General features: G+C 31.1%; 2 protein-coding genes across 3 annotated transcripts in view; one reads left to right on the forward strand and one right to left on the reverse strand.

The window, feature by feature from the left end:
* Window positions 1-17,342, forward strand: part of LOC130448124 (alpha-tocopherol transfer protein-like) — a 44,009-nt gene extending 26,667 nt beyond the window's left edge. Inside the window, exons 2-7 of one of the 2 annotated variants that reach the window (XR_008910303.1) lie at window positions 8,899-8,994; window positions 9,605-9,830; window positions 11,193-11,376; window positions 15,220-15,396; window positions 16,555-16,811; window positions 16,874-17,342. Coding sequence is in view for 1 of the 2 variants with exons in the window: in XM_056785341.1 (XP_056641319.1) it covers window positions 8,925-8,994; window positions 9,605-9,830; window positions 11,193-11,376; window positions 15,220-15,396; window positions 16,555-16,749 (852 nt within the window). In the remaining variant the exon portion in view is untranslated. Of the gene's footprint in view, window positions 1-8,898; window positions 8,995-9,604; window positions 9,831-11,192; window positions 11,377-15,219; window positions 15,397-16,554 lie in introns of both variants that reach the window. The other variant, XM_056785341.1, reaches the window with a different exon arrangement.
* The window catches only part of LOC130448122 (uncharacterized), a 34,653-nt gene continuing 22,712 nt past the window's right edge, over window positions 15,414-27,354 (reverse strand). Inside the window, exon 3 of the mRNA XM_056785336.1 lies at window positions 15,414-15,589. The gene's annotated coding sequence lies outside the window, so the exon portion shown is untranslated. The remainder of the gene's footprint in view (window positions 15,590-27,354) is intronic.

Genomic DNA, 27,354 nt, shown 5'->3' on the forward strand with positions numbered 1-27,354 from the left:
TTACAATATAATATTTGTTCGATCTCGACGCTATACAATTCTTGTGCAGTATGTTTCGGCTGTGGCCTTTAACCAGATGGGCCATCTTGAACTATATTATTATTATTATTATTATTGTGATTATGTCTATGCTTAAAGCTTTGTTGATAATTAGGCCTGTGAAGCGCGAATTAATACTCATAGGAGTCGGTTTTGGGAATGATCTATTGGGGTTTGGTTTGAATACATTTCTCGGAGAAGGCTTTCGAAAGACTTGGGAATTTGTTAAAATCTTTGTGAAGGAATATCCTGCCTAGGTTCGACTGGGATTGGTCCGGTAGGAATCTGATTATTAGTATAATTTTGATTGGTAACGAAATTACCAAAATTTCTGTTATTGTTACTATTATTAAAATTTCTATTTGAGTAGTTAGGATTAAAATTACTATTTATATTTAACCTATTTTGAAAATTATTAGGCCTTTGGGAATTTTTAGTTACGTTTTAAAAATATCGCGTGTTTTCTTCTTCTAGGACAAATTGCATAGCCTCAGTTAAAGTTCCTGGCCTCATGCAACGTATTGTAGTCCCTAGCGGTCCTTTTATTCCGCAAAGGAAGTGCTTAATCATTGTATAAATTTTTGTTCAAAATTTTTTAAACTAAAATTTCGCCGCCAATATCAACATAAATGGACAGCAAATTTTAAAAATATTTTTTTTTCATTTGGAAATTGTCTTAAAACAATCAAATCTCTATTTAAACACGTGTCATTCCGTTGATCGGCAAAATTTCGTCTCAAAACATCCTTTAAGCTCATCCCAAGTTTGTGCATTTTGAATATTTGCAAAGGTTTCAGCATTTCCTGTTAGTTTATTGACGATTGATTGAAGCAAATAAATGTTATGAAAATTATTTGGGTTATCTCTATTGTAAAAAGTTTAACAAGGCTTTCACAGACGCCTAAAATCTATTTAATTTATTCGGGTTACCGTTGAATGCTTAAAATTCATAGCCATATTGATTTGATGTATGCTATTATATGAAATTATATTTTCATTTTCGGATTTAAAATTAAGCAACGCAATATGGAATATTTCAATTGATCTTATTTTGGTTCCAAATGTCGGTGCCTCATTTATCGAACTGGATTGGTTTCTCTATGGACAGTTGATTTCTTGAAGTGAAAGAAGCCACTAACACTACACTATCACAAGCAATACACTCTTTTTGTGTGTTCGATATCCGGTCAATCGTTTCACGTAAAGTCCTCGTTCGATACGCAAACACCCGAATATCCTACTGACTGCGCCAATTAACTTATAAAGCCTTTGAGGTCCGTTTTATCATAAAAAAATTTTATTACCTTCAAATTGAAAGTTTACAAACGTAATTATATAACTTAACCCTAGAACGTAATGAACGATAATGAATACTTAATTAATTAATGTCCGAATCTTATGAACAATAGTCTTTTTATACGTCGATACTGGGTTCTCATGGTCAAATGTTCAAGCATAACAAGCTGCCTTCTGATATCTTCACGACCTCAAATAACTCTTGCAATTTCAATTTACGATTAGATATACTTTTCGATGTTTTCTGGAATAACCCCCTCAAATGGACGACCATCATCGCTGTCTGTACCATAAATGAATGACAATCGGTTTGACAGGTGTCATTGTGATGTTAAGAGAAAAGTTGGAAATTTGATTTTGATGTCGTATGTTTCAAATCAGGTATTAGTTTTGATAATGATAACAAAAATTTTAAGACTATTTTATATTACTTATGATGTGAAATATTGGGTCTCCAAATTCGTCACACTTGCTAAGTATGTTATATTCCATATATATGATAAAATCAAAGAAAATGTTGACATGAGATCAAAAAATGTTCAAGGTTGTTCCTCATATCCCTTTTTCAGAACGGACAAAATTCAATGGAGGTATATTTTTACGAAATTCGACGTTCCATGAAAATTATTTGCCGTAATTTGCCGACTACACACAAGAAAACGGAGAAACAAAAAGATATACATCCGAAAAAACTATTTTGCAATAGAAATTGAATACGTTGTACGGGGCAAAATAATGCTGCAAACTTAATGCGTAGAGCATTGCAATTAACTTTTACAAGATCTACCAAAATACAGAAGGCTTGGGTTGCTAAACAACAACAAACAAACCTGGAAAAGCTTTTTATTATTAAATTCCTCTAAATCACAGTATAATAAAAAATCATATTGCAAAAGATCACAAGGTCAATATTAAAAGAAACGAAGATTCTATGCTAACTAGAATCTACGAACATAACCATAGCTGAAAGTATAATAGAAATACGATTGCAAGATCTTCTAGACCATAGAACAGCAAGACACTTTAAAGTGCAAAAAGCCTTTACCATCATCATCACTATGCTGTTCAATCTTTTGAATAATGGCTGGAGCTTTGTGCGCCTAAAAATCACTTTATTGGGGTGAAAAACTCCCCTTGTTCTTTTTGTTATAGTGTTTTGTTTGTCTTGACTTCGTTTGGCAGCTTTATCATTTTTTTCTGTTGTTCTGCATGTTGCTTTCCGGTCTACTATTTCTAGGATTCTGGTATCTTCTTCGATTTGGTACCTCCAGGTATTTCTTGGCCTCTGCCTCTTGGCCGTTGAGCTATCCAGTTTCCCTTCTAACTATTTCTGAAGGTTTCCTTCTCATGATGTGTCTTGCCCAATTTAGTCTTTGTGCTTCTATATACCTTATTATATTTTCTCCCCCCGTTTATTCTTCTATTTCAATATTTTTCATTAGTCTTCTTTTTCTATCTTCTGTAATATTTGGTCCGAGTATAGTTTTCAGTATTTTTCTATCGATTATCTACAGATATTCTTCTTCTTTCTATTTTTGACTATTTTTTTGACGGAGTAAGCAATCACTGGTCTTACATATTTTCATTTAGTTCTTTTTACTAATATTCTTTCTTTTGGTTGACTTTTCATTTCTTCCAAATGTTCGATATCCTTTTTGTATTCTCTCTCTTTTTTTTAGACGTGTGTCCTATTGTTACTACTAGCTAATTGAACGAGGTTACAGTTTCAAATACGTATTAAGTGCTCGTTCCTCTTTCGTCTTACCTTGCTATATACATGTACGTAGTTGTTTCTTGGTTTATGTCTAAACCAACTTCTCCTGCTTCTATTTCCTGTTTATTGATTGCCTTTATTAGCTCTTCTCTTGTATTAGCCAATATTATTACATCTACTGCGTATGCTACAACTTATAATAGTTTTATTATTTAATTCTCATTGTTTTCTAACATCATATCAAACAAAATTGGAGAGATTGATTTGCCTTGTTATTTCTTCTGTTAGTATTCCCAGATATTACTTCATAGTTTTTACAGTGTCCTCTTTATCGCCTTTTTTGTGTATTGGTAAAATTAAATCAGTGTTCCCCTCCTCTGAGATCTTGTTTTGTTTCCAGATTGTCTCGATGAGTTTATGAATTTGCCTTTTCATTTGTTGTTCTCCGTGTTAAATTTACAATTACAAGTAATTTCCAATTGATAGTATAATGTCATGTGACTTATGACATTGCAAACCTTGGTTAATTTGCGTATAAAAGCATGTAGTTCGGTGTGCAAGTGTTTTGCTTTTATAACAGCTTGTTTGGACGATTTTCGTTATTTTTATGGAAATATGCGTTATAGCGAATACCATTAGTCATGGTAACAGTGGCTGATATGCAATGGGCTAAAAAAAGAAGCAAACTCCATTTCCGTGTACTTTACTGTCCCTTTCCTATCCAGTATCGCTACCAAAACGTCTGGATGAAATATTTGTTTTTGCAGAACCGACTAAGCAGTATTAACGTAAAGAGAATTAAGGAAACAACTCTATCTTATGGTCTACATTTTTCACCACATTCTTTTAAAATGGCAGAAATTCCAAAAAGCACATATAATCCTTTTCCACTCTTAGAAAACAATAAAAGCATTTCTTATTGATTTTAAAATTCAAAACCAGTTTTTTTTCGTTACAATAAATATGAAGTTATATTTATTTGCTCCTCACGCAATATGGCCAATGAAGTTACCCTAAAATTTTTAATTGGTTTTTGGACGGCAGCACTGGACACAATCAATATAAAAGCTCTTCTGTGGAGAAGAGCGACCCCGACATGTTATCATCTGTACCTTTGATTTGGAAGTGACGTTATCGTCGTCATTCAGGTATTGCCGTTTTATCTGGATCTTTGTCATTAATTTTAATGGGTTTCGTATCGATCCATTCTGTGAACCATTCAACATGTAATAACTACATACACTGTGATATAATCAAAATTACTTTTTTTGTCATGGGAAAAAAGTTTGACATTTTATCTCTGTTGACAAAATGTCAATTTTTGATGAAATAACATTTTTCCCCGAGAAAAAATGAGTTCTTTTTTCCCCGATTTTGTGTAAAGACATCAGCAAAGGTAGATATTTAATTTAAGAATATTTCATTAAACAATAAAGTTAGGCGCACTTTATATCAAAAGCATAACTATTTAATGTGCATTGTGCAAAATTAGCCACTGCTCTTATAAAACTAGTTTTCACTCACAACCTTATTGACACATTTTTCATTGTTATATTCATAAAACAGGCGGTGATCCTTGCTGCTACTGGACGAAAGGCTATGTGTATTCGGTAAAATTTTTTAACATATTTTTCACTAATTACAAGTCTCTTGTTCGCATCATTTTTCGTTTCCTTAAGTTTCACAATTAATAACGTTCCCGAATCTTCAATATCATCTAATGTTACCTGATTTCACAAATTTGACAATCCCAAATACAACAATCTTGATCCTCAAATAAACTCCATTTGCAGCATTATTTGAAAAATCACTAATTTATGTACTTGTAAAAGTCGCAGCTTTCTTGGGCTTGGGAATTTTTTTTTAGAAATGTAATTAGTTCGAAATATTTTGTATTATTATTGGTTCGTAACACACTTTTGATGGATTTTGCCGTATCCGAGAAATAACTGCATGTTTTTTTTTTCTTTTTTTATATTTCATGAATCTTGAATACACGATTTCTTGAATTTCCCGCTATTTAGCTGGCAGTGATTTTTATAACATCACTTTAGCTACTTCTACTAATTCCGGTTAGTCAAAGAAAACCCAGTATCAGACATTTTTTACTTTATAGTATTGAAAATAAATTCTCAACAACCGCTAAGTTCACGATTGTTAAATATAATCGCAAAATTAAATTGACAGCTATTTGATTACATTAAAAGTTTCCTTAGCAACGCAGGTCTAATTGTCACTATAATTACAACATAGCCTACTGATTTCAAATTTCACATCGTTAATTATCTGACTTGAATATTGTAATATTATTGTTCAATATTGAAACACTAATTTTTCCGTCACAGAAAAAATTATGTATTATACACAAAAAACAGTACTTTCTGTTTTTTCTCTCTCTCACGCAGCTCAACCTCAAGCTAAAATCTAGTACTTTTTTCCCTTTTATAGTAAGTAAATAAAATTCTTCAAAACCGAATTCATTTCTCAATTCAAATTGTGAATGAAGAGAAGAAGAAACGAATGAAAGCATCGGGAAGTTTGAAAAAAAAAATAAAAAAGGTTATAGTAGAGATACCTCAACATTAGTGAAAATTATGGAGATTATGAAATGTACAAAGACCAGAAGAGCAATGTAGAGAACCTAGTAAAAGAAGCTAAGACTATGTGGGGCGAGGAATTATAATAGACTAGGAGATGGTGACAGAAAATGGTCTCCCATGTTCTCCTGTATGCCTTTTTAAGAATTGATAACTAACCCTAAAATATGAAAGATAGAGGGGTTACGAGCCCTTGCGCGCTTGCACGTCATAAAGAAAATGGCTTCTCTTTGTGTAACGAATTTTAGTATTATTTCGTGACATTATATTGCATGCCTTTGTAATAAAACGTAGTTAGAACAAATTTAAGCTATAATCAAGCAAGCAATTCGCAACAGCCGACAGGGCTCAAAGGGTTACGTAGAAATGAAAAAAAAAAATAGCACATTTCCGCATTTACAAATTGAATACCGTTGTAAAAAATTAGTTTTTTTCATCTCATAAATACTCTACGAAAATTGGCATGCAGCCCTCGTATGACGAAGAGTGCGAAATATTAGGAAAATATTGTGAAAATTCAATACGACTTTTCCGTGATTTCACACTACTTCTAATAAAGATAAATATTAATTTTATGACTAAATAATTCTGAAATACAAACGGCATGCATGTTGCACATGATCATTATAATATTATAAATAATAACACAAGCTGCAAAAAATTTAATAAACATTTCAGTGTTATTTATTTGTATATTAAAAACATATTATTTTAAGTATATATCGAAAATGGCATGCCTATTAAATAACACCAGTGTATTTTTAATGATAATGAAAGTTTTATAAAATATGTGAAACATTTTCGTGTTTTTAATTTAAATGCAATTTTGTATTTTATAAAAGAATATGATTTTAAGTTTATGACGAAAATAGCATGTGTATTTACATCTATAGTTCAACAGAAAAAAAATTGAAAATAAAAATTTTTCAATTGTAATAATTTGTAATTCCCGGGCTCGAAATGCCGCCATTGCGAAATGTCATAAGGGGTCGCTTCTAGCCTAAAGTATATGTACACTTTTTTTCCTCTTGGCCTCAGTGTACATGTAGATACGCAGTTGAAAGCATATAACCGCCGAGTATCAAAGATTCGTAATATTATATATTACAAGTTTTCAAGAGATCTAATAATATACAACAACGCTGTTCATTTGTTACTACTGTACAAGTGTTGTGACATCGTATATTTTGTATTTAATAGCATTTTTCTTGTGTCAACTTCAAGAACTAAAAGAAGTTGTTATTAAATGTTCTGACACAGATATTCTCGTCATAGTTCTTGGAATCATAAATATCAATAAAATTGGACACACATTGGGAAGCGTCAAATGCTCTGGTTCACCAGCGTTCCACGCATTAATGGGCTGCGATTACAACTCAGCATTTTATCAAAAGGGGAAAAGAAAACCGTGGTCGCTGTACTCAGAAAATTAACAATATCAAAAAGCATTTACAGTTTTACAAGATCCACGAAGTGGCAATTATGAAAATGCTTTGACACGCTCGAAGATTTTGTCTGCAAAATGTACGCTACAATAAAAAATGGGGTAAAAAATTGCTCGAATATCGATGAAGTTCGATTAAAAATATTCTCCTCGACATATACTACTAACATCGAGCCCACGGACGAGTTCAAACAAAAATTAAAAGACTTTGACGCTTGCACATTACCACCTTCTAAGCGAGAACTCAAGCAGCAATTACTACGAGCCTCATACATTAGACACATGTGGAAAAATGCCTTTTCTCCAGTGCCCAATGAAACTCTAAATATTCTGGAATTCGGCTGGAAACTCGAAGATGACATGTATTCCTTCCAGTGGTTCGAGGGCGAGGACGTACCTTCAAATATTCAAGAAATAATTGAAGGTATTTTATTTTTTTATTCAAACTTTCATAACAAATAGGGGGAAAATACGTCAACTCTCCTAGCGCGGCGCGCGAGTGCTAAATTCTGTTGTTTTCAACTCGCGCTGACGGTACGAAAATATACGTAGAAAAAATCTCGTGCCAAATATGCTAAGTCAATAAATTGTAAAAATTAAGTATTGTTCAAATGGCATGCAGTTTGAAATCACGGAAAAGTCGTATTGAATTTTCACAATATTTTCCTAATATTTCCCACTCTTGGTCATACGAGGGGTGCATGCCAATTTTCATAGAGTATTTATGAGATGAAAAAAACTAATTGTTTACAACGGCATGCAATTTGTAAACACGGAAATGTGCTATTTTTTTTTTTTAATTTCTACGTAACCCTTTGAGCCCCGCCGGCTGTTGCGAATTGCATGCCTTCAATGATTATAGTTTAAATTTGTTCCAACTACGTTTTATTACAAAGGCATGCAATATAATGTCACGAAATAATACTAAAATTCGTTACACAAAGAGAAACCATTTTCTTTATGACGTGCAAGCACGCAAGGGCTCGTAACCCCTCTATCTTTCATATTTTAGGGTTAGTTATCAATTCTTAAAAAGGCATGCAGGAGAACATGGGAGACCATTTTCTGTCACCATCTCCTGGTATATTATAATTCCTCGCCTCCTGGTCTATAAGAGAAGATGGAGCATAGCGCAGCTGACAAGGCAATCACATTGAGATCAACAAGAATAGAGAAGAAAAATCCAATAAACAATTATGATCGAAGAAAATGAAAGTATAAAATGCCTTAAACGATACATATGCAACATTTAGATCCAACAAATCAACGTAAGATTGGATTTAGGAAAAAATCACACAGACAGAGCTTTTATTGCAGCAGTTGTTTCAAAATATTTGTGTTGTTATACTAGAGTCGGTCTTAAAAGAGACTAATTCATTAGAAAATATCGTAATAAGAATTTGTGTGATCCTAAATGTTCGGTATGTTACCTATTTTGTTTAATTAAAGATTGGATTTTTTGTCTTGCAATTTAAAGAAAGAATCAAGCGAAATAGAATTGATTTTTTCCCATCTTCATACTGTCCATTTAAAGCACCTATAATAGATGAATATTACTAAATAATGATATTTGAAATTCAAAAATGTAATTAAGCACATTTCAAAAATGATTTTTCTAGAAGAATCTAGCAATCCTTCATTGACCAATCAAGTTTGCAGTTTTTGTAGAGTTTTATTCAACTTGTTGTTATTTTGTCTAAAAAAGATTCAGTCTCCATGATACGAATATTCATTTATTCCTGATTTTTTTTTCTAAATGTGGATACCTTCATTGAAAAGAAATTTTAAAAAGGTCCATTTTGTTACAGGTCTTCAAAACATTTCCAGAAAGAAGATGTCGGATATAACTTTGGATTATGATTTTAAAGCTGAGAATTTGATTGCTTGTGGAAGAACGACTAAAGGTAATTGTTTATCAAAATGAAAACGTGAAAATGATATTTCATCCTAAAAGAAGTTAATCTTCATTATGATGAGGGGGGTCATATTCTACTTAATTTTGATACAAATTTTGTTTGCTATTGATACTATTATTACATGATACAATACTCGTATTGTTAAAAATAACCACTTTAGTGATAAAAACACATACGATAAGGAAACAAAAATTAATGTTTTATCATTGATTGGTTTTGAAATCTAGTCAGCGTTCTCAAATAGAGCTTGAGACATTTTTTGTTTATGGTACATCCTTGTGAGTGATATCTCTACTATGTATTTATTTATAAATTTATAATGATGTTCAGTTAAAGTTGAATCTTCCACATTATTTCGACCGATTTAAGTACCTGTACCACTTATACGGATGTGTGTTTTGTTGTTTGTAGAAATTACGAATTAAAGAGCTGTGAGTAAACTAAATAGATGCTATTTAAACTTCATAGATAGGACAGTAGTCCTAAAAAAATGAGTTTAACCTCGTATCACAATATCATTGAGCTATTTCCCGATATCTTGCAACCACCTTTATAATTCACTGAGTAAACAAGCAAATCTAATTTATACCCTTTTTAGAAGCTATAGGAGAAGTAAGAAACTGGATACTAAGCCTACAGGATGAATATGTACCACGTACATTACAAGATGAAATAATCGTACTCTTCTTATTATCATGTGACAATGATGTGGCATTGAGTAAAAAAACAATTATAAACTTTTATTCTTTGAAGAAACATGCACCTGAACTTCATGACAATAGAGATCCGTCCCGAAATGATATCAAATTAGCTTTAGAAATTGTGTAAGTAAAAGAAATAGTTTAAATTACAATCTATTAATTTTTCATATATTTGAGTATACTTCACTCTGTTTGGTTCATTGAATTGTATAAAAATTGGTGTGGGAACAGAAAATTTATTCTGTTGAAAAGCCTTTTGACCATCATAAACAAATTTTTCACTTATTACCTCACTCTTTTATCTAAGATTTTGGTATAGAATTTAAATAAAGATAAACCCAAATATATCGGTTTGTAAAGATTGTTGTTCGCCTTCATAACTGTGTTTTCCTTCATTTTTGGAAGTAATGTGTCTTAAAAATTTCTGATTTACAGCTAAATTGCATTTATTTGGAAACTTATCAAAAACGAAACATATTAACCTATCCTAAAGCTATTTCTTAGTAGAAATCTGAGGTAACGCAAAATGTAAACTGAAAATATTATTTTTTAACTTGTCATATCCGTTTCAGTGGCGATTTTTCACCCACAAGAGCATCTTCTTTCTTTTTAATTTTTTCAACCGTTTTGAAAACAGTGAATATTCTTCCTCAAAGAAAATGTTTCGAAGCGTTTGTCAAATGGTGCTAGTAGAAGCACTAAGTATTCCCCAACATCATGACTGATGTACTGCGTTTACGGAAATCCATTATATTTTTGACGCTCTTTGGTCTCCTTCTTTGAAGAACTTTACATGGATCGTCCATCATGAGTATATCGTTAAGCCATATTTTAAAGATACCTTGTACCCTTCGGAAAGTTATTTTAGAAAAGTTTTGGATAAAACAGGATTAGTTAATGATCTGTGCGGAAAACAACATCCCGCTTATGCTTGTATCGTCTAAAAATAAAGTAAAAACTCAAGATTGAGGGGAACCAGATGACATTTTCCAAATCATCTGATTAAGCAATTACAAAATATATGTTTCTAAATGCAGGTTATTCGACACAAAATGCCTTTTTGTTGTTAATACGTAGTTTCTAATATTGGTACCACAACTTGACATCAAAGAAGATGTGCAAATTATACTTTTCTGTCCTAAGTAAAAAGTGTGTTTTAAAAATGATCTAACTATTTGAAAGTTTTTTAAAGAAGATAAAAATAAACCTCATATCGCCTAACGATACTATAAGGAATGACTTTGGTGAAATGAATTACTAATAATTTATATAGATAGGTGTATTAAATACCATATTTCATGAGAAAAATATTGAATAGTAATAATGTTATTTCCCAACGCGAACCAGTAAAGCAGTCAAATTTTTTCGTGCTGATCACTGATAGATCAATTGTCAAGAAGCTGTGTAATTAATAATTGTTTTTTACTTTTTCATTTTAAAATTACCATATTGTAGGAATTCTCAGAAAATATTTCATTTTTATAGACATATGTCAAGCATACCAGTACGAACAAATGACAATTCTGTAATCCATTATTTCCATATTCACGATACAAACTACAAAAAGTTCGAACTGATCCCTATACTGAAGTTGACATATATGTTAATCGATATTTCTCAAGAAAAAAATCCTCCAGATGGTCTAATAGCAGTTCTTGATCTAAAAGGGGTAAGTTAGGTCATTTTTTAAATAAAAATCCCTCTGGCAAAAAATAATAGTTTAATTATGTGTCGATAGAAACATTTCCTAATTTCACTGTATAATAATTACTAAGTCATTCAAATCATGAAATGAGGAATAATCATTCTACAGGAGAAATATTGATATGTTTAGATAATAATACGAGGATGTATTGATATCTAGTTAGCGTAGACCAGTTCCATGCATAAACAAAATATTTCGTTACCATAACGAACAATAACTTATTAGAAGTATCAATGTAAAGCTTAACGTCAAAAAAGTAAACCAGAGTTACGCAATAAATTAATTAAAATGTCCACTGAGATTGTGATAAACGAAAAATTGGAGTATCGAACCATCATCAAGTACCTGTATTTAAATGGGTTAAGAGGTAAGCAGATTTACGAAGATATGCTTAATACCCTTGGTGATCAATGTCCTTCGTATGTGACCGTGAAAAATTGGACTGCAAGGTAAATTTTCCATTGAAGATGATGACCGATCGGTAAGACCAGTTTCTGTGTCAGTCCCCGAAAATATCGATGCAGTTCATGTCATGATTTTATCAGACCGTCGAATTGGGCTAAAACGGATATCTGATTCACTGATTATTTCATACGAACGAGTTCATCATATAGTTCACGTCAATTTGGACATGACAAAAAATGCTGCAAAATGGATCCCGAAATGTTTGAATGATGACCAAAACCGAAGGTTAGAAGCATCGCGTTCGATCTGTGCTCGATTTAAAAACGATGTAGACTTCTTAAACCAAATTGTTACTATGGATGAGACTTGGGTACATTTCTACGATCCAGAAACAAAGCAACAATCGATGGAATGGCGACACTTTCGTTCTCCAAGATCTAAAAAGTTTCGTGTTCAAAAATCTGCTGAAAAAGTTCTTACTTCAGTTTTTTGGGATTGTCATGGAATAATATTGGTTTATTTTTTGGATAAGGTTAAAACAATAACTGGAAATTACTATTCGACATTACTGACCACTCTATGGAAAAAAATTAAAGAGAAAAGAAGCGGAAAGCTATCCAAAGGTGTTTTGTTTTTGCAGGACCATGTCCTTGCACACAAATATCATATTGTCATGCAAAAAATTCGTGATTTGGGGTTTGAATTACTAGAACACCCACCTTATTCACTAGATTTGGCTCCGTCCGACTATCATTCCTTTCCCCGCTCAAAAAAAAGCTTAAAAGGTCGTAAATCTTCCAACGAGGAAGTAATAAAAGCTGGAAAGGTCTGGTTTGCAGAGCAAAAAGAAACATTTTCTTTGAAAGGTCTAAAGACATTACAGACATGTATCCAATTAAAAGGAGAATATGTTGAGTAATAAAATATTTTGACATTGAAATTTTATTTGGTTCTACAGTAGGCTAAGAATTTTTCAATATATCCTCGTAATGAAAAATACATGAAAATTGAAAAATATCCAACTGTAAACTGTCGAGGTTCTAGGATATTATTACCAACTCGTCCATGATATGGACCATGAATCCGGTTATAATACAATTCTAAAATTTGGCGATTACACGGAATCGTTGTTGGAACAGTGCCTTTAATGTATGATTTTCATAAACAGCGGCGAGTGGCTTAAGTTATTTCTCAGAACGAAGCTCTTTTTACTTATTTGTTTTTTTTTGTACTTTCTGGAATTCTAGAAATGACCATTCTGATATATATTCGAGGTTGTTTAACAGCGACAGCTACATTTATTTCAAAAGTCTTAATGAACATTACGAAATAGAAAGGTAATCAGTGAATTTAAATAAATTTGAAAAGTGGTTATATAGTGTTTAAGTGTTAAGTGTTTAAATAAATAAAGTGAGTAAAAGACAGATTTTAGAAATTCACCACACCGATATAAATAGTATCAATAAATAAGAAAAACGTTACAATATGATGATTCAATAAAATGTTATTATTACAAGAATCCACAGTTTGGTATCATCTACTCGGAAATAAAAAGTTACACCTTGTGTATATAAATATCATCAATTGTGGGCAATTGAAAGAACTCGCAGATTCCTTCAACATTTATTTTTGTTCTTGTCAACAAAAATCTTTTTGGCTTATTATGATAATTTAATTTTTGATAATTATTAATACAACTACAATTTCCACTATTTCTTATTCAAAAGTAATGTGCTAACCGCTTTGATTTTATCTTTATGTATTATTTGTTTCTCCACTCCACTATTTATTATCTTCACTCCAATAACTAAAGGGATCGCTACGAAAATACTTTTATTGATTTGGAGTGAGTGAACAAGAAAAAGAAAACAGGAAATTCACACAATAGTTGAAGGGACAGCTGAAGAAAAGAAGGATAACAACACAAATATGTATAGAATTCAGAAGCTGTATGGAAAGAAAAGGATGAGAGTATGGAATGGTTAGAATAACAAACTGTAATATGATATTAGTAATTGAAGGCTAGAAACATTGCAATTGAAAAACTATCAAAAAATGAACGATTCAAACAAACGAAATAGATCATATGTTGATAGATGAAAGCAACAATTTAATAAAAAATATTAGAATATAAAGGGTAGAAGATCCAAATTCTCACCATCAATTGTTAATCGCTACCCTTAAAATAACTAAACAAACAACAAAAAAATGTAATTTGAGCAAAATCACGAAAAGGAATGTATTGATGTAGAATATTTGAAAGAAATACGTTTAAGAGAAATTATCCACAAATAATAAACGAAGAGAAATAAGCGAGACAATACACAATAGTGGAAAGTCGCAACATAAATATAAGGAAACTAGAAGAAATAATATGAGGCAAATAGAATAGAAACAATAGAAGAAAAATTCAGCAGTCATGAAATATAAGTCTGAGTTATAACAACATCTCGACAGCAAACTTAAAATACGCAGAGTTTCTTTGGAAAAATATCTCTAGAACAATTCAAGGGACTTGGAGGATGGGAAGCCAATCTAAAAAATAATATGTTTGTAATGTATGCAGAACGTGTCTTCAAAATAAAAATACGATTGGAGAACAACAGAAAAAATTTTAACGACGACATAAAACATATACCAACGAACTGACATCAATTTTATGCTGTTTGTAAATTTTTTTGTTTGTTTTTTTCTGAATACCTAAAGGATATTACAAATGTCGCATAAGTTATACAGATAAATTAGTGGAAATGATAGCAAGACAGATCTAGTTCAATTAGGAGCATTTCAATGCGTAAGCAAAAAGATCCAGTGTCCGCCTTCATATTTAAACTAGATTAAGAGATTAATATAATCAAACTCTCGACAATAGGAAAGATCCCAAAGTTGTACTGATTTGAGGTAAAATTATTATAGGCTCTAAACTGGAATAAATAAAAATGACTTGGATAGTTCATCTTCTAACGGTATCTTTAGGGTCACGAAGGTTTATTATATCTACGCATTTATGGGTATAATATAAGAAATTGAACCTTTCTAAACATCCTTCATATTTGTGTTAATTTTACGTCGTTTTTTGCCTGTAGTTCTCAGGCTCACCGGTACAATCAAACATCTAAGCTCGCATTTTATAATAAATCAACAAACCCAATAAATCCCTTACTACATATAGTTTGAAGTTAAATGGATATAATATGGAAGATTCAGTCAAACTAATAAATAAATTTCTAGTCATCATGAAATATTTCCAATCTCGAATCCCTGCCCTGCTGCGATTTTTCCGTTTATCTCAGCTACTGATTTAAATGGTTTTAAACATCTCGAAACTGTAAAATGACGATTTGAATATTGTAATTTATAAATTATTTCGGACTAAAATTGAAATATAACCGTTATTTTTAGATTACTTTGATGCATTTTCTTAAAATCAAAGTATGGGTTTTGAAAAAGTATCTACAATTTCTCGAAGAAGGAATGACCATGAAAATTAAAAGTATCCATATTCTGAATTCAGCTTATATTATTGATAAATTAATGGCAATTGTTAAAAGTATGGTAAAGAACGAATTTCTAAATAAGGTGAGTACGTTATGAAGTAGAGCATAGATTTTATTTTCCTCAAACAATTATTTGATAGTATATCCAAGGTCTGATGCTGATTAGATACAGAACTGGATAAATCCATTTCAATCCATAATACTTGTAATCATAAAGCTTTCAAGCTGTTAATATTTGGGATAATTTCTTCTCTATTTAATTATACTTTCATCACCTGAAACGTATAAACCACGCTTAAGTAATCTACTGTTAATTCCATGATTATTATTTACATAGAACTTTTGATAAGGAAATCAAAATACATAGTTTTTTCAAAGGAAAAAGTCTAATTAGTTACATGTACATCTAAGTCAATTATAAACTGTGAAAAATTGAAAAAAAAACAAGATTGCTCTTGTTCTGCGTAATTGCGAAGTTGCCAGATATAAATATGTAATTGAGTCTTCTGAATAAGAAATTTTCGAAAAAATCTGATTGATTACCAAAACAACTGAAACACTTTTGAACATGTAATAGAACATATGCCACTATGCAACGTAATGGGTGTTAGTTTGCGAAGTAAAAAATATGCTTTTAAAAAAATGGTACATTGAAAATTGATGGTTAATATCAAGAAAATTTATTATTTATCACTAGGTATAATTGTCTTTATTCCATTGAAAGTAAGTAGTATTATGATCAATAACGACTAAGAAGTTAACAAGATTCAATATTGACAGTTAACAACTAAGAAAATATGTTATATAAGATAAAAAGTGAACCTGAACAAAAATCAACATAACTCCGTATAGACGACAAAAATTAGGAATAAATATTCAACCTAGGTAGACAAAGAGTTGCAGTGGTTGGAATACAATGAACAAAAACTTTTGAATCAAGCTAGAGGCTAATTGAAAAACATACACTGTTTACAAGTACAATAATACAAGAGGCAGGGAAATCAGACAAGATTAGAATAAGGTGAAAAATTATTAAAATACATTAATTCAAAGAATGTAAGTTATTTAATGCACTAGATAATTATGAACGCTAATACTAAAACTCCATAAGATGATGTTTGGTTAGTAAGTAATAGTTGATTACCTGTGCTCTACAAAATCATGAATTTGTCCTTTACTTAAGCATTATGCTAGGAAAATGATATAAAGGGTAAAACTTTTCACTCAATTATTTTTTCAGATACACATTCATCAATCAGACCTAGAACAGGAAGTATTGTTTCAGTTAATACCAAAGAAATGCTTGCCAAAGGAATACGGTGGAGATCTCCCATCTAAATACGAATTGCATCAAAAAACAATAGAGCAGTTTAAAAGGAAACAGTATTTTTGGTATGCCGAAGAGCAGTTACGAAAATCAGCTCACAGAGGATAAGGGCTCCATTAATTTAGAAATTCTTCATCACAATATGACTGCCTCATTAAATAGATGATATGGTTGGGAGAATAGAATAAACTCGAGCCTTTAATTAATAATAAAATTTTATTCAAACTTACAGATTATCATTTTATCTATTATTACAATAGATAGGGTGCCCCGCAGAAGAGACGGCATAGAGTAGAGGCGTATAGGGGAGCCCAAAATATAGCGATAGGAAGAAATATGTGGTTCAAACTGTCCAATATCCCGATTGTGCTGTAAGTGCCGAAGGTTGCAAACATACTATCTTGGAAGAATAAGTAATTTTTATTGGTCGAAATAAACTGTTGGACAAAAATCTTTCTTTCCTAGCCATATTTGGGTTTGCAGGAAAGCTCGTTTTATATGCTGATGAGAATGGACTGTTGGAACAAGGGATGAAAGCACCGCATTATTTCTAGTCGCCGACTCAATGAAAGGCTAATAACGCATGTTTTCTATCAAGGCTGACATATCGTCAACATATTTTAATTCACATATATGTACATCTTTCGCTAATCCATAATGTAACACATTACAATATAAACTATCTTCTAAAATTTCGTTAATATGTGCGTTACTTTTGTAAAATACCTTTGCGTTATCTCTCAAATCTTGTCTATTCTACAATAGATCAATGAATTTTTTCTTTCCTTTGTTATAAAAAGATGAAGTTGTATCACACCCAGTGAAGCAATGTGCAAATAATATATATTTTCTACTATTTGGATAATCAATTTCAAAGCTTTTAGAGTTATATACCAACGTAGGTACATTCTTTTCCCCCATAATCAAAAAATAAATTTCTTCATCTGTTTCAGCTTTTGCCGTCAAAATTTCTAAAATATCTAAATCTTCTGCCACTATTACTTTTGTCAATTTTTAATTGTCAATAACGGTTATCTCAGCTACTAACTCATCAGCTTCCTCATCCCATTGGTGGCATTTTATAGAATCTTTTTTAAATCCTTGATAAGATATTTTTATTGTTAGATAAAAATTTATCTTTTGGTGCCATAGCGGACATTTCCTTGATAAATTCGTAGTCTTTAGAAGCAAGTTTCTGCGATCGACCATTTCTTTCCACAATATTTGTACTTTCTTCGTTGTAAGTATCAAAAACAACAATCACGTTACTGCCAAAGTTTGTGTCTATATAAGAATTATTCTCCCAAAAAATTTTGTCATAATTACAATATAAGAAGAAGTTTCTTTACTAAGATTAATATCTATTGGCTGAAATAATGAATATAAAGCTGATTTTTTCTTATTTTTAGTCCTAAATCATCAAACAACGCGATTGGAAATGGTGACAATCCATTTGAACACGACGCTTCTGGTAGCACCTCTTGATGAGTTTAACGCATTATAGATGTGTTCCCCATTCTTTCGGCAGATATAATTTTTTTAACAAAGAAACCATTCGAAAGTTATTCCTCTTTTTTCAATTTCACAAAGTTTCACTTATTTGTTCAAATTTTGGATTTGGCATCAATATTAACTATATTGCTCAAATCCTCTTCTTTGATTAATTTTTTAAATTCAGCATTTTCTGATTTCAAGACATTAGATATTAACTACTAGGGCAAAATAATATTATTGATTGTGCATATGAGTGTCCACCTAACATTTTATCGAATCATCCTTCTGCGTATATAATTGAGAAAATTTCTTTAATTCCACTTCCTGTCATCAATATATCCGAGATATGACATGATATGGTGAAATCCACCCAGTCGAATGACCAAATGTACATTGTCAAAAACTATTGCTTCACAGATATCGCGAGCCTTTATATATAAGAGCCTGATCGAATGTAAAAACCATATAGATTTTCATACTTTCTTTCAAAACCTTTCACAAGAGGATTGTAATAAAGTTAATACTTTTTGACATTTCGGAGTGCTGCAAACGCTTGATTTGCAATAGTTTTTGTAAACTTTGAGCCGGAGTAATAATCTCAATTGAACCAAGATTATGAAATATTCCACGTCCGTCTATTGTGCAAATATTGAAATTACTGTTGCCAGAAACTATTTTCGAAAATCGAATTTTGAAAATTCTTTCGACTTGGCAAACAGCAGAAATTTCATATAGTTTTACTTCTGAATAACTTCAAATGAATCCAAGTTCGTAAGCTATTAGAATCATATTTTTTTATCCAAATTTTCTGTAAAAAGTTACACCTTTGGCTAGTTGAGGTGGCGATAAAAAACTTCTTAGATCTTAAGCAGATATAATTACATGAGAAGCAGAAGAAATTCTATTGGAGTACCATCTTTTCTTGTACGGTGTAATTTTCAATTATATTTTGTAAGAATCTAGTCATGTAGTATGGCATTCGTTTATATCGGTAAATATGGCATCACTAACGAGATATTGCTCCATCCGAAAAACTGTATTTCTCATTTTTCGACGTATTAATTCTGAAGCTGAATAAATTAAACTCAATTCTTCTTCTTCAGAAATAATTTTTCACTTTTTGTAATGTTCCTTGAGTATATCATATAAATCATTTGGAAAGCACACGTATGTAATGCCTCCTTTACTAGTCGATATAACGACTTGATCATTAAATTTTTCTCTAAGCCGGTTCTTTATAGTATCTTCGTGAGGAATTTTATCAAATTATTCAATAATTTTTATTAATTGAGGAATAGTGAATGAGCACTCTCCACTCGCCAGTATAAAGTTTATATAAATATAATAAATATAAATTTATAAAATTTCTTCCATTCCGTCATCCATTTTATCACTAAATTTAATACGTGGTTCTTTTGTTTTTTGTTTATGTTCATAACTTAGTTTGTTGTAATACTCTTGATGATATTTTGTCTTTACAGCAATTAAATCACTAACACAAAATTTTATTTTTGTCATAACTTTCTTAATTTTTATCCAAATGATATGAAATCAAATTCATTGAAATTTTCTTTCAATTTCCTTCAAAAATGTTTGATACAGTTTTTTATAATATTTAATATTTGATTAGTTTTGAGATCGTAAATAATTATTATTGTTACAGATGCGAGATAAAACTATTATCTCACTTATTTTTGTACTTAGATAACTAAATTTAGATTAAATTTATTTTTTTGATAGGCTCCAGCTTTATTTGTCACACTCTTGTGTGAGTATATGTAAGTTGTATATTTTCAAAGTTATTTTCAAAAAACCGTCCAAAAATGCTCTTTTTTACACGAAATTTTAATATTTTTAATTACACTTTACTTGAGCAATAATCGCTTAAACAAATATTTTCATACAATATTTTTTTTCATGGAATTACTTTTTTTTATCCATTCCTGCACTTATTTTTAAGATTACAAGAGGGGTGTCCTCTTGTGATTACTTCCTTCCAAGACTCGTACCATCTCTTTTAGTGCTTTAAGCGAACGCTTCCCTTTTTTTAACCGTGAAAATGGTGGTGTCGCCTTGGCTACGGTTCCTTGCGCTAACGGTGATATACATTTACATTAAAAATCCGTAATATCGTTGCTTTTACGTTTTAGAAATATACTAACTTCGTTAGAAGACTTATTCAGAAAAGAAGAAAAATAAAACGATTAAGTGAATTCAGTTACAAATATGATCAAAATCTACAGTATTGAATCAATAGAAATTGGGAGACAATCTGATATTAGAATTTTTATGACTAAATATTATAATGAATTAACTAGATTGATTAACAGGGTTAAATCACATTATTTCTTTTCATCAATATATGGTGTGGACCAGCTAAATGGAATAAGTTTTAAAATAAATAAATGAGGGCGTGTTGGAAAAAATCATTGAACATGACGATTTGTATTTTCAAATGTGCAATTTTCAAGAAAGAGTAAATGTAACAGGGTGTGTAATGTAACAGGCTGTGTCATGTAACAGTGGCAAACACCAAATTTTTTATTCAAATCAACCCCTCATATATTATCTATTTTCTTAGAAACTTCTAGACTAGACTAGAATTATAATTTATACATAGAATGTCTTATACCTATCTTCAACTGTTTCGGAAATATTAAGTGTATTCAAATTAAAAAAAAATGAAATTGACATTGACATTGACATTTTAACAGAAATGTACAAAATAACAAAACTACAAATGATTGACTATGGAAATAACACACGAACACAAATGGAATGGAATGAGAATCCTCACGGGATGAGAGAATACGCAATATCATGAACAAGTGCACAAGTAAATGTTGGAACATTTTTCAGCTTAAATAGAGATAAATGTTTAGAAATGCTCCAAAATAATGTCGTGCAACCTTGACAAACCACCTTTGATATCCTGATCCAACAATATGCCAAAGCTCAATCCCTTGAAGCTAACTTGATAAAACGAGTGACGCTTGCGATCAGATCAGTCACGCATGAGGTGTTGTGTAACGTTAGAAGATTATTATATATGTATTTCTATACTAGATTGGCGTGTTTCTTTGTTTTATTCACATTATTTAGAAATTAATAGTATTACTTATGAAGCTCTTATAATAAATCTGAAAACACTTAGTATTTCTGAAACTGTTGAGGATAGGTATAGGACATTATACATGATTTGGGTCTATATAATCTGTAAAATGCAAAAAAATAATAGTATGCTTTTAAAGTAAGAAATTTGGTATGTGCAGCTGTCAAATGACCCAGCACGTTCATTTATATATTAACGAATTTATTTCATTTGGATGTTCCATGTTGAAATATAGAAACGATGAACCACAGATGAACCACAGCCCATAGGTAGCCAATTCGAATTCTCGTTTCAGTGTCATCTCTCAGTTCATGAGCAGTGGAGCAGTGGAGTTGTATCAACAAAAACGATCGTGATTGTTTTACACCAGCAATATTAATATTTTGAAACGACATTGTTGTAAAATATAAGGATATTTTTTCAGACACATTCAAAAAAGTATCACACGATTTTCAAAATACACTATTTCACTGTAAGCAACTAAATGGAGCTCACCTAGCCTGAAGGATCTATAAATTTTTAATGTGAACACCATTCATCACACACCATACGTCAATTTGGGGAAGTCAAATGATAGTTGTAGCACATACAGATGTTCTTAAACTGAGATATGCAGAACCATAACATTCTATCTGCAAAATTCCAGCAATACCATAGTAATGTAGAAATATTTATTCCATCAAACATACTACATAGACATATATAATCATCCAATCGAAATTCATAATGTGCGAATGTACAATTTAGAAAATATACTCAAATATAATTCCTTATCTCCCAACTTTAAAAGACTATAACTCAGAAACGAGGGGTCGTATGAGAATTTTTTTATGTCACAGTGTCATTTCCACTTCATCTACTCACTACAGAATTTTTTGCATCATGTCCCGGAACACCTTGTTACTTTTTATTTTTACTTGTTCTATTCTCAAGTTATTCTTTCCATGAATATGATTCATAACCACTGATAATTAATACAATAGAATGTAACATAACACTTGTCCAACTTATAATGAAATATATGTAAAAATAATCTGAAGTCGATACCGTCCATCCATCTTTCAGACTTTATCTGCAATCAATCCATCAATACAAATATTTTACTGCGAAATTTGTCTATAGATTTAATTCTTTATCTCTGTTGCGCACAGTTATTCAGGTCAAAGAAAAAACGGATGTTTGAAAAATTGAAGGGATTTTGAAGAAAGAAGGCTATAAAACATATTAAACGAAAATGTAGTTCGTTCTGACCGGCTACTGATCGGCAGAAAAGTTATCCTCCAACATGACAGCTATCCCAAGCATTCGTCTAAGCTGTGCAAGGAATATTTAATATTTGAAAGCATAGAAAAAATACGCCCAACATCAACCCGATTGAGTTGTTGCTGGACAAATTGGACAGGGAAGTCAGAAAGCCTGTTCTACATCAACATCTTTTGAATATCCGGAAAGAGTTGGGTGGCCAAATAGATGATGATTATTTGTCGAAATTGTTAAGAGAATACCAAAATTGTGCACCGAAAGAATAAAATCGAAAGGGGTTTAAATCTATTAGTTCATAATTTAAATATGTAATAATTAACGGCTATAGTTTTATTATTACTATATTCTATTCTAAATATGTACTAAAGAATATTAATATCAAAATTGATCGTATTTTTTTGATTGTTGTGGGCATAAACTTTTGACTGCTAGAGTATATTATCCTTAATAAATATTTTGTATCATACTATAGGTTTCTATTTGTTTGTAAATTTACCCATTCGTCTGTTTTTGATATGTTCTGTGTTTTTTGCACAAGTTTTCATTCTATATTCTCAAACCCTCTAATCTTCATCCCGTCAAATCATATTTTGTATTCAGCTCCAATTACAATTTTATACATTCAGGATTATAACAGAAAATTTGAATTTATCAGTTTTCAATAATCACATGCTTTTTAATTCACCGATCCTGTACCTCTACGATCTAAGATTTGAGCATTGATCGTTCAATTCAGTGAAGTAGTTACTACTTGGAAGTTATAATAATATACTTCAATCTAATATAATTATATCATTTTAGACAATTTAGAAGAGGTCTGTCCTCCATGTTGCCTGGTTTCGTTCGCTCCTGAGCCTGTCAGGAAAGACGCTAGCGAGCGCCTGAAACAACATCCCGTGTATTCTTCAACATTAGATAGAGCCAGGTACTGAGCAATCTTTGTCGGCAATTTTCAAATGTTTTTTATGCCCACGGGTTGTATGCCATATTGTCTAGTATAATATCGCACAAAAAATTTGTCCTGCTTTACAGCAGGAGGTCTAATGTTTCTATACTTTTTGAGAAGGAACAATATTGATATCAGCAATATATTCTACAGTTACCACAAATTTGCGAATAACGTGTTTTTTGCTTTCTGCAATTGTAATTTTTAGAAAGATGCCTCCATCAAATACGTCTCTTTCTCGTAGGAACGTCAGTTCAGCCTTCCTGTAGGCTTTCGCAATCCCTGTTATCATTGCGACCTAAAGAACAGATTTATTCAATAATAAATTATGAACATATAGTAAATTAAGTCGTACTTTTGCAAATAGAAATATTTCAACTTCAGCCTCTTTTATAAATCTTTCAACAATCTTCTTCGTAAAAATCTCCGATTTTTTTAGATGGTATCCTGCTGACCGTCTCTTCAGCCAAACTCAAAGCATAGTGTACTTCTTGATATCAACATTTTTGCGCAGTAGTCTACTCGCAAAATAGGCTTTATAAAGATGGATGGAAAGACGTGCTTAATACAAGCTATGACAAACATAGATGAGCCTTCTGCTCATTTAACCAATCAACTGCTCTACTTAAACAACAGCGAAATGCAACTGATCACTAGCTTTTCAAACGAGCACGGTCATCTAAGACGCCATCTCCAAACTATAGGCAAAAATGACGATTAAAACTAATTAAAAAATTCTAAAGCTAGCAACTGAATATTAACATCCCACATTGTTATTACATTTTACACGTTTATCGGTTCTTCCAGTACGTACAAAAAAATGAGGTTATCCACTTCTTTAATCTACAAGATATCAACTTTCGAAATTATCAATTGACAGCAACACTAAAAGTTTCCCTTATGTTATTGGATATAGGTCAAGAAAGGAAACCACCTGATGGAATTATCGTAATTATAGATTTAAAAGGGGTACGTATGCTCTGAACCTATTCAAAACCCTAAGTAATTATTTATTTATATATATTATTATATATTTCTTATGTATTCGGACTACCTTTTCGTTTACCTGAAATATTTGGACAAGTATCGTATGAAACCACATAGGTTAGGTTAATAACGAGATTTTGCAATATTCAATAGAATCGTTAAAATAGTGGAAGATAATTTGGATGAATTCGGAAATTAAAATGCTCCCTCAAACTATTACGTTACAGTAGGACGGTATTTGGATAAGGATAATTATTTGGATTGGACGACTTAAGCTGCAAATAAGGTTGCAGGACTTGTTTTAAGTCAGTGTAGCTATAAATTATTGAATAGAAATGTTAATCAAGTAATATTACTACAGAGCAACATAATTCTCTTCTTGGGTAATGACGTAATGAGTATTACACCAGTTCCGTTAATGAGAATTGCTTATCAAGCTTGATTGCATAACGCCGACGAGGCACTATGTAAAACATATAAATATTATAAACTTGTAATAGTATCAGATTCTGTTTTGTCAATGTATTGAATAAACGTTTCTCAACGTGTAATCCGTTTTTTAAAAGCGCCTTCTCGAAGTTCAGTAACGTAATTGGCGCAGCTAGTATGATATTTAGGAAATTTAACGTATCGCACGCGAAATTCTTCGTTTCAACGATTAACCCGAAGATTCGAATTTGTGTTCGAAAACTGTGTGCATATCGAAGAACTGCAGATAGTTCGAATGGACATCGAGCGACCTAAGCGGTTCCAGTAGACGACACCAGTGAAAAACTTCAGAAGAGCTAGAAAACGAAGACCACGACTTTCCTGGGCTAAGAACTAACATCGTTCCAACCTTAAGGACCCCTAGAATATGATAGCTTCAGTTATAACGTAAGTGCTCATTATTATTTCCTTTTTTCCACATTCAATAATTTAGTAGTTATATAAATATATGATAATCGTATATTTTGATGAGTAAATTTGAAGTAGAAAACATAAGTATATTATTTGAAAGCATTTTAAGTTTTCGACCAAGTGAAGATAATAATTTTGAAAATAGTTCTAGTGAAAATAGTTTGGAAAATATAGATTTAAAAATGATCACATCAGGTACAAATTACCAACTACTTAAATTATATTTAAATTAAATTCCAAATTTTGATGGAAAATCTCATACGCTTAATATATTCATAGGTAATTGTGAAAGCTTTATTTCTACGTTTGCTAGTAAATCAGATAATGCGTTAAACACATTTTTACTCAGAGCTATTATAGGAAAATTAACAGGTAGAGCTCAAATATTAATTGGTTCGCGCACAGAATTAAAAACATGGGATAAAATCAAACAAGCTTTATATTTATATTATATAAGTTTTGGAGATCAACGAGACATTAAATGTTTAGTTCAAGATCTTATTGATCTAAAACCATTTAAGAATGAAACCCCTTATAATTTTGGTATGTGATGCCAAGATTCTAGGAGCCTCATTATCTCTAAATTAAACACTTTAGATTTAGACTTAAGGAAAAAACGATTACATCTTATGAACAACGATAATTTAGCTGTAAAAACTTTTGTCATCTCAACCACCCTCCAGCATCATACCCACCGAGGTATACACAACATTCTCCTACAAATCGGTCTTACAGTAATCGGTGTCCAAATAACAATTATCCAATCAACGTCATCCATTTTTCACAAACCAAAATTACAGCCCGATACAAAGACCCTCACAACAACCACATAATTTTAATCAACCTCAAAATATTCGTCCTAACAATGCACATTATAATCGTCCAAATAATTCCCAAGGTTTCAAACCAAAACCAATGGACATCTCTTCAGGAAATACTGTACTTAAATCCCATTCAAGACCCAAATTCACATCTGCGGAGCTTTTTAATCAAGCTGTAGATAATTCTTATTCTCATGATCAATTTTATTCGAAAAATCCAAACTATTATGAAAATATCGACAATGCTGTTATAAACAATTATTATACACAGGAAACAGAACATTCTTATGTAGATAATCCGACGAATTCCAACGATTTTTACATAGATGCTAACATCACAGAAATATCAAATAATCAGCCTCAGGATTTTCATACTCTCATGAGCCCAAGCAAAGTAACTTAATGTATGTGAATGCATTAGAAACAAATCTGCCATTTATAGAAATTCCAGAAATAAATGCAAAATTTTTAGTTGACACAGGAAGCTCAAACATAAATCCGAAACTAGCGTATAAATTTTAAAAGAATTACATATTTAACGAAAAATTTCATATTCAAACTGCCCCATAATATTAGTTATCACGACGAGGTATTGTACATTCCATTGTTCAATATTTTTAATTTACAAGTCTCGCAAATTTTATCTTTCCAAGTTTTGTGAAAAATTTGATGGAAAAATAGGCATAGATTTACTTAAAAAACAATTAAATGCTAGTGTTAACCTTAGTAAAAATCAAATTATTACTCCTAATACAATTATTCTTTTAATATTTGGTACAGACGCTGATAAAAATATTATATATAAAGTTATTCTCTAATAATACCAGATTGTACTCAAGAAGTTGTAAAATTATCAGTTAATTATAAAAATGGCATTGGAATATTAGATTACGGAAAGTTAGGTAATGGTCTTGAAATACCAAAAGCATTAGTAAATATAGTTAATAATTTTGCAATAACCACAATAATAAATTCAAATGAGAACCCTGTCAAACTGGATATTCATGAACCTTTTAAAATTGAATCCTTGAATTTAGAAGTAAATTTTTTAGAGAAAGTGGAAATAGAATCAGAAATAAACGTAGATAATTCCAATGATAATAAATTGAAAGAAAATTTAAAAAATATAAGGTTAGATCATTGCAATAGAGAAGAAAAGGAAGCGTTAAAAAAACTTTGCTATTGATACA

The sequence above is a fragment of the Diorhabda sublineata genome, chromosome 8 (genome assembly GCF_026230105.1).
Source record: "Diorhabda sublineata isolate icDioSubl1.1 chromosome 8, icDioSubl1.1, whole genome shotgun sequence".
Lineage (NCBI taxonomy): Eukaryota > Metazoa > Arthropoda > Insecta > Coleoptera > Chrysomelidae > Diorhabda > Diorhabda sublineata.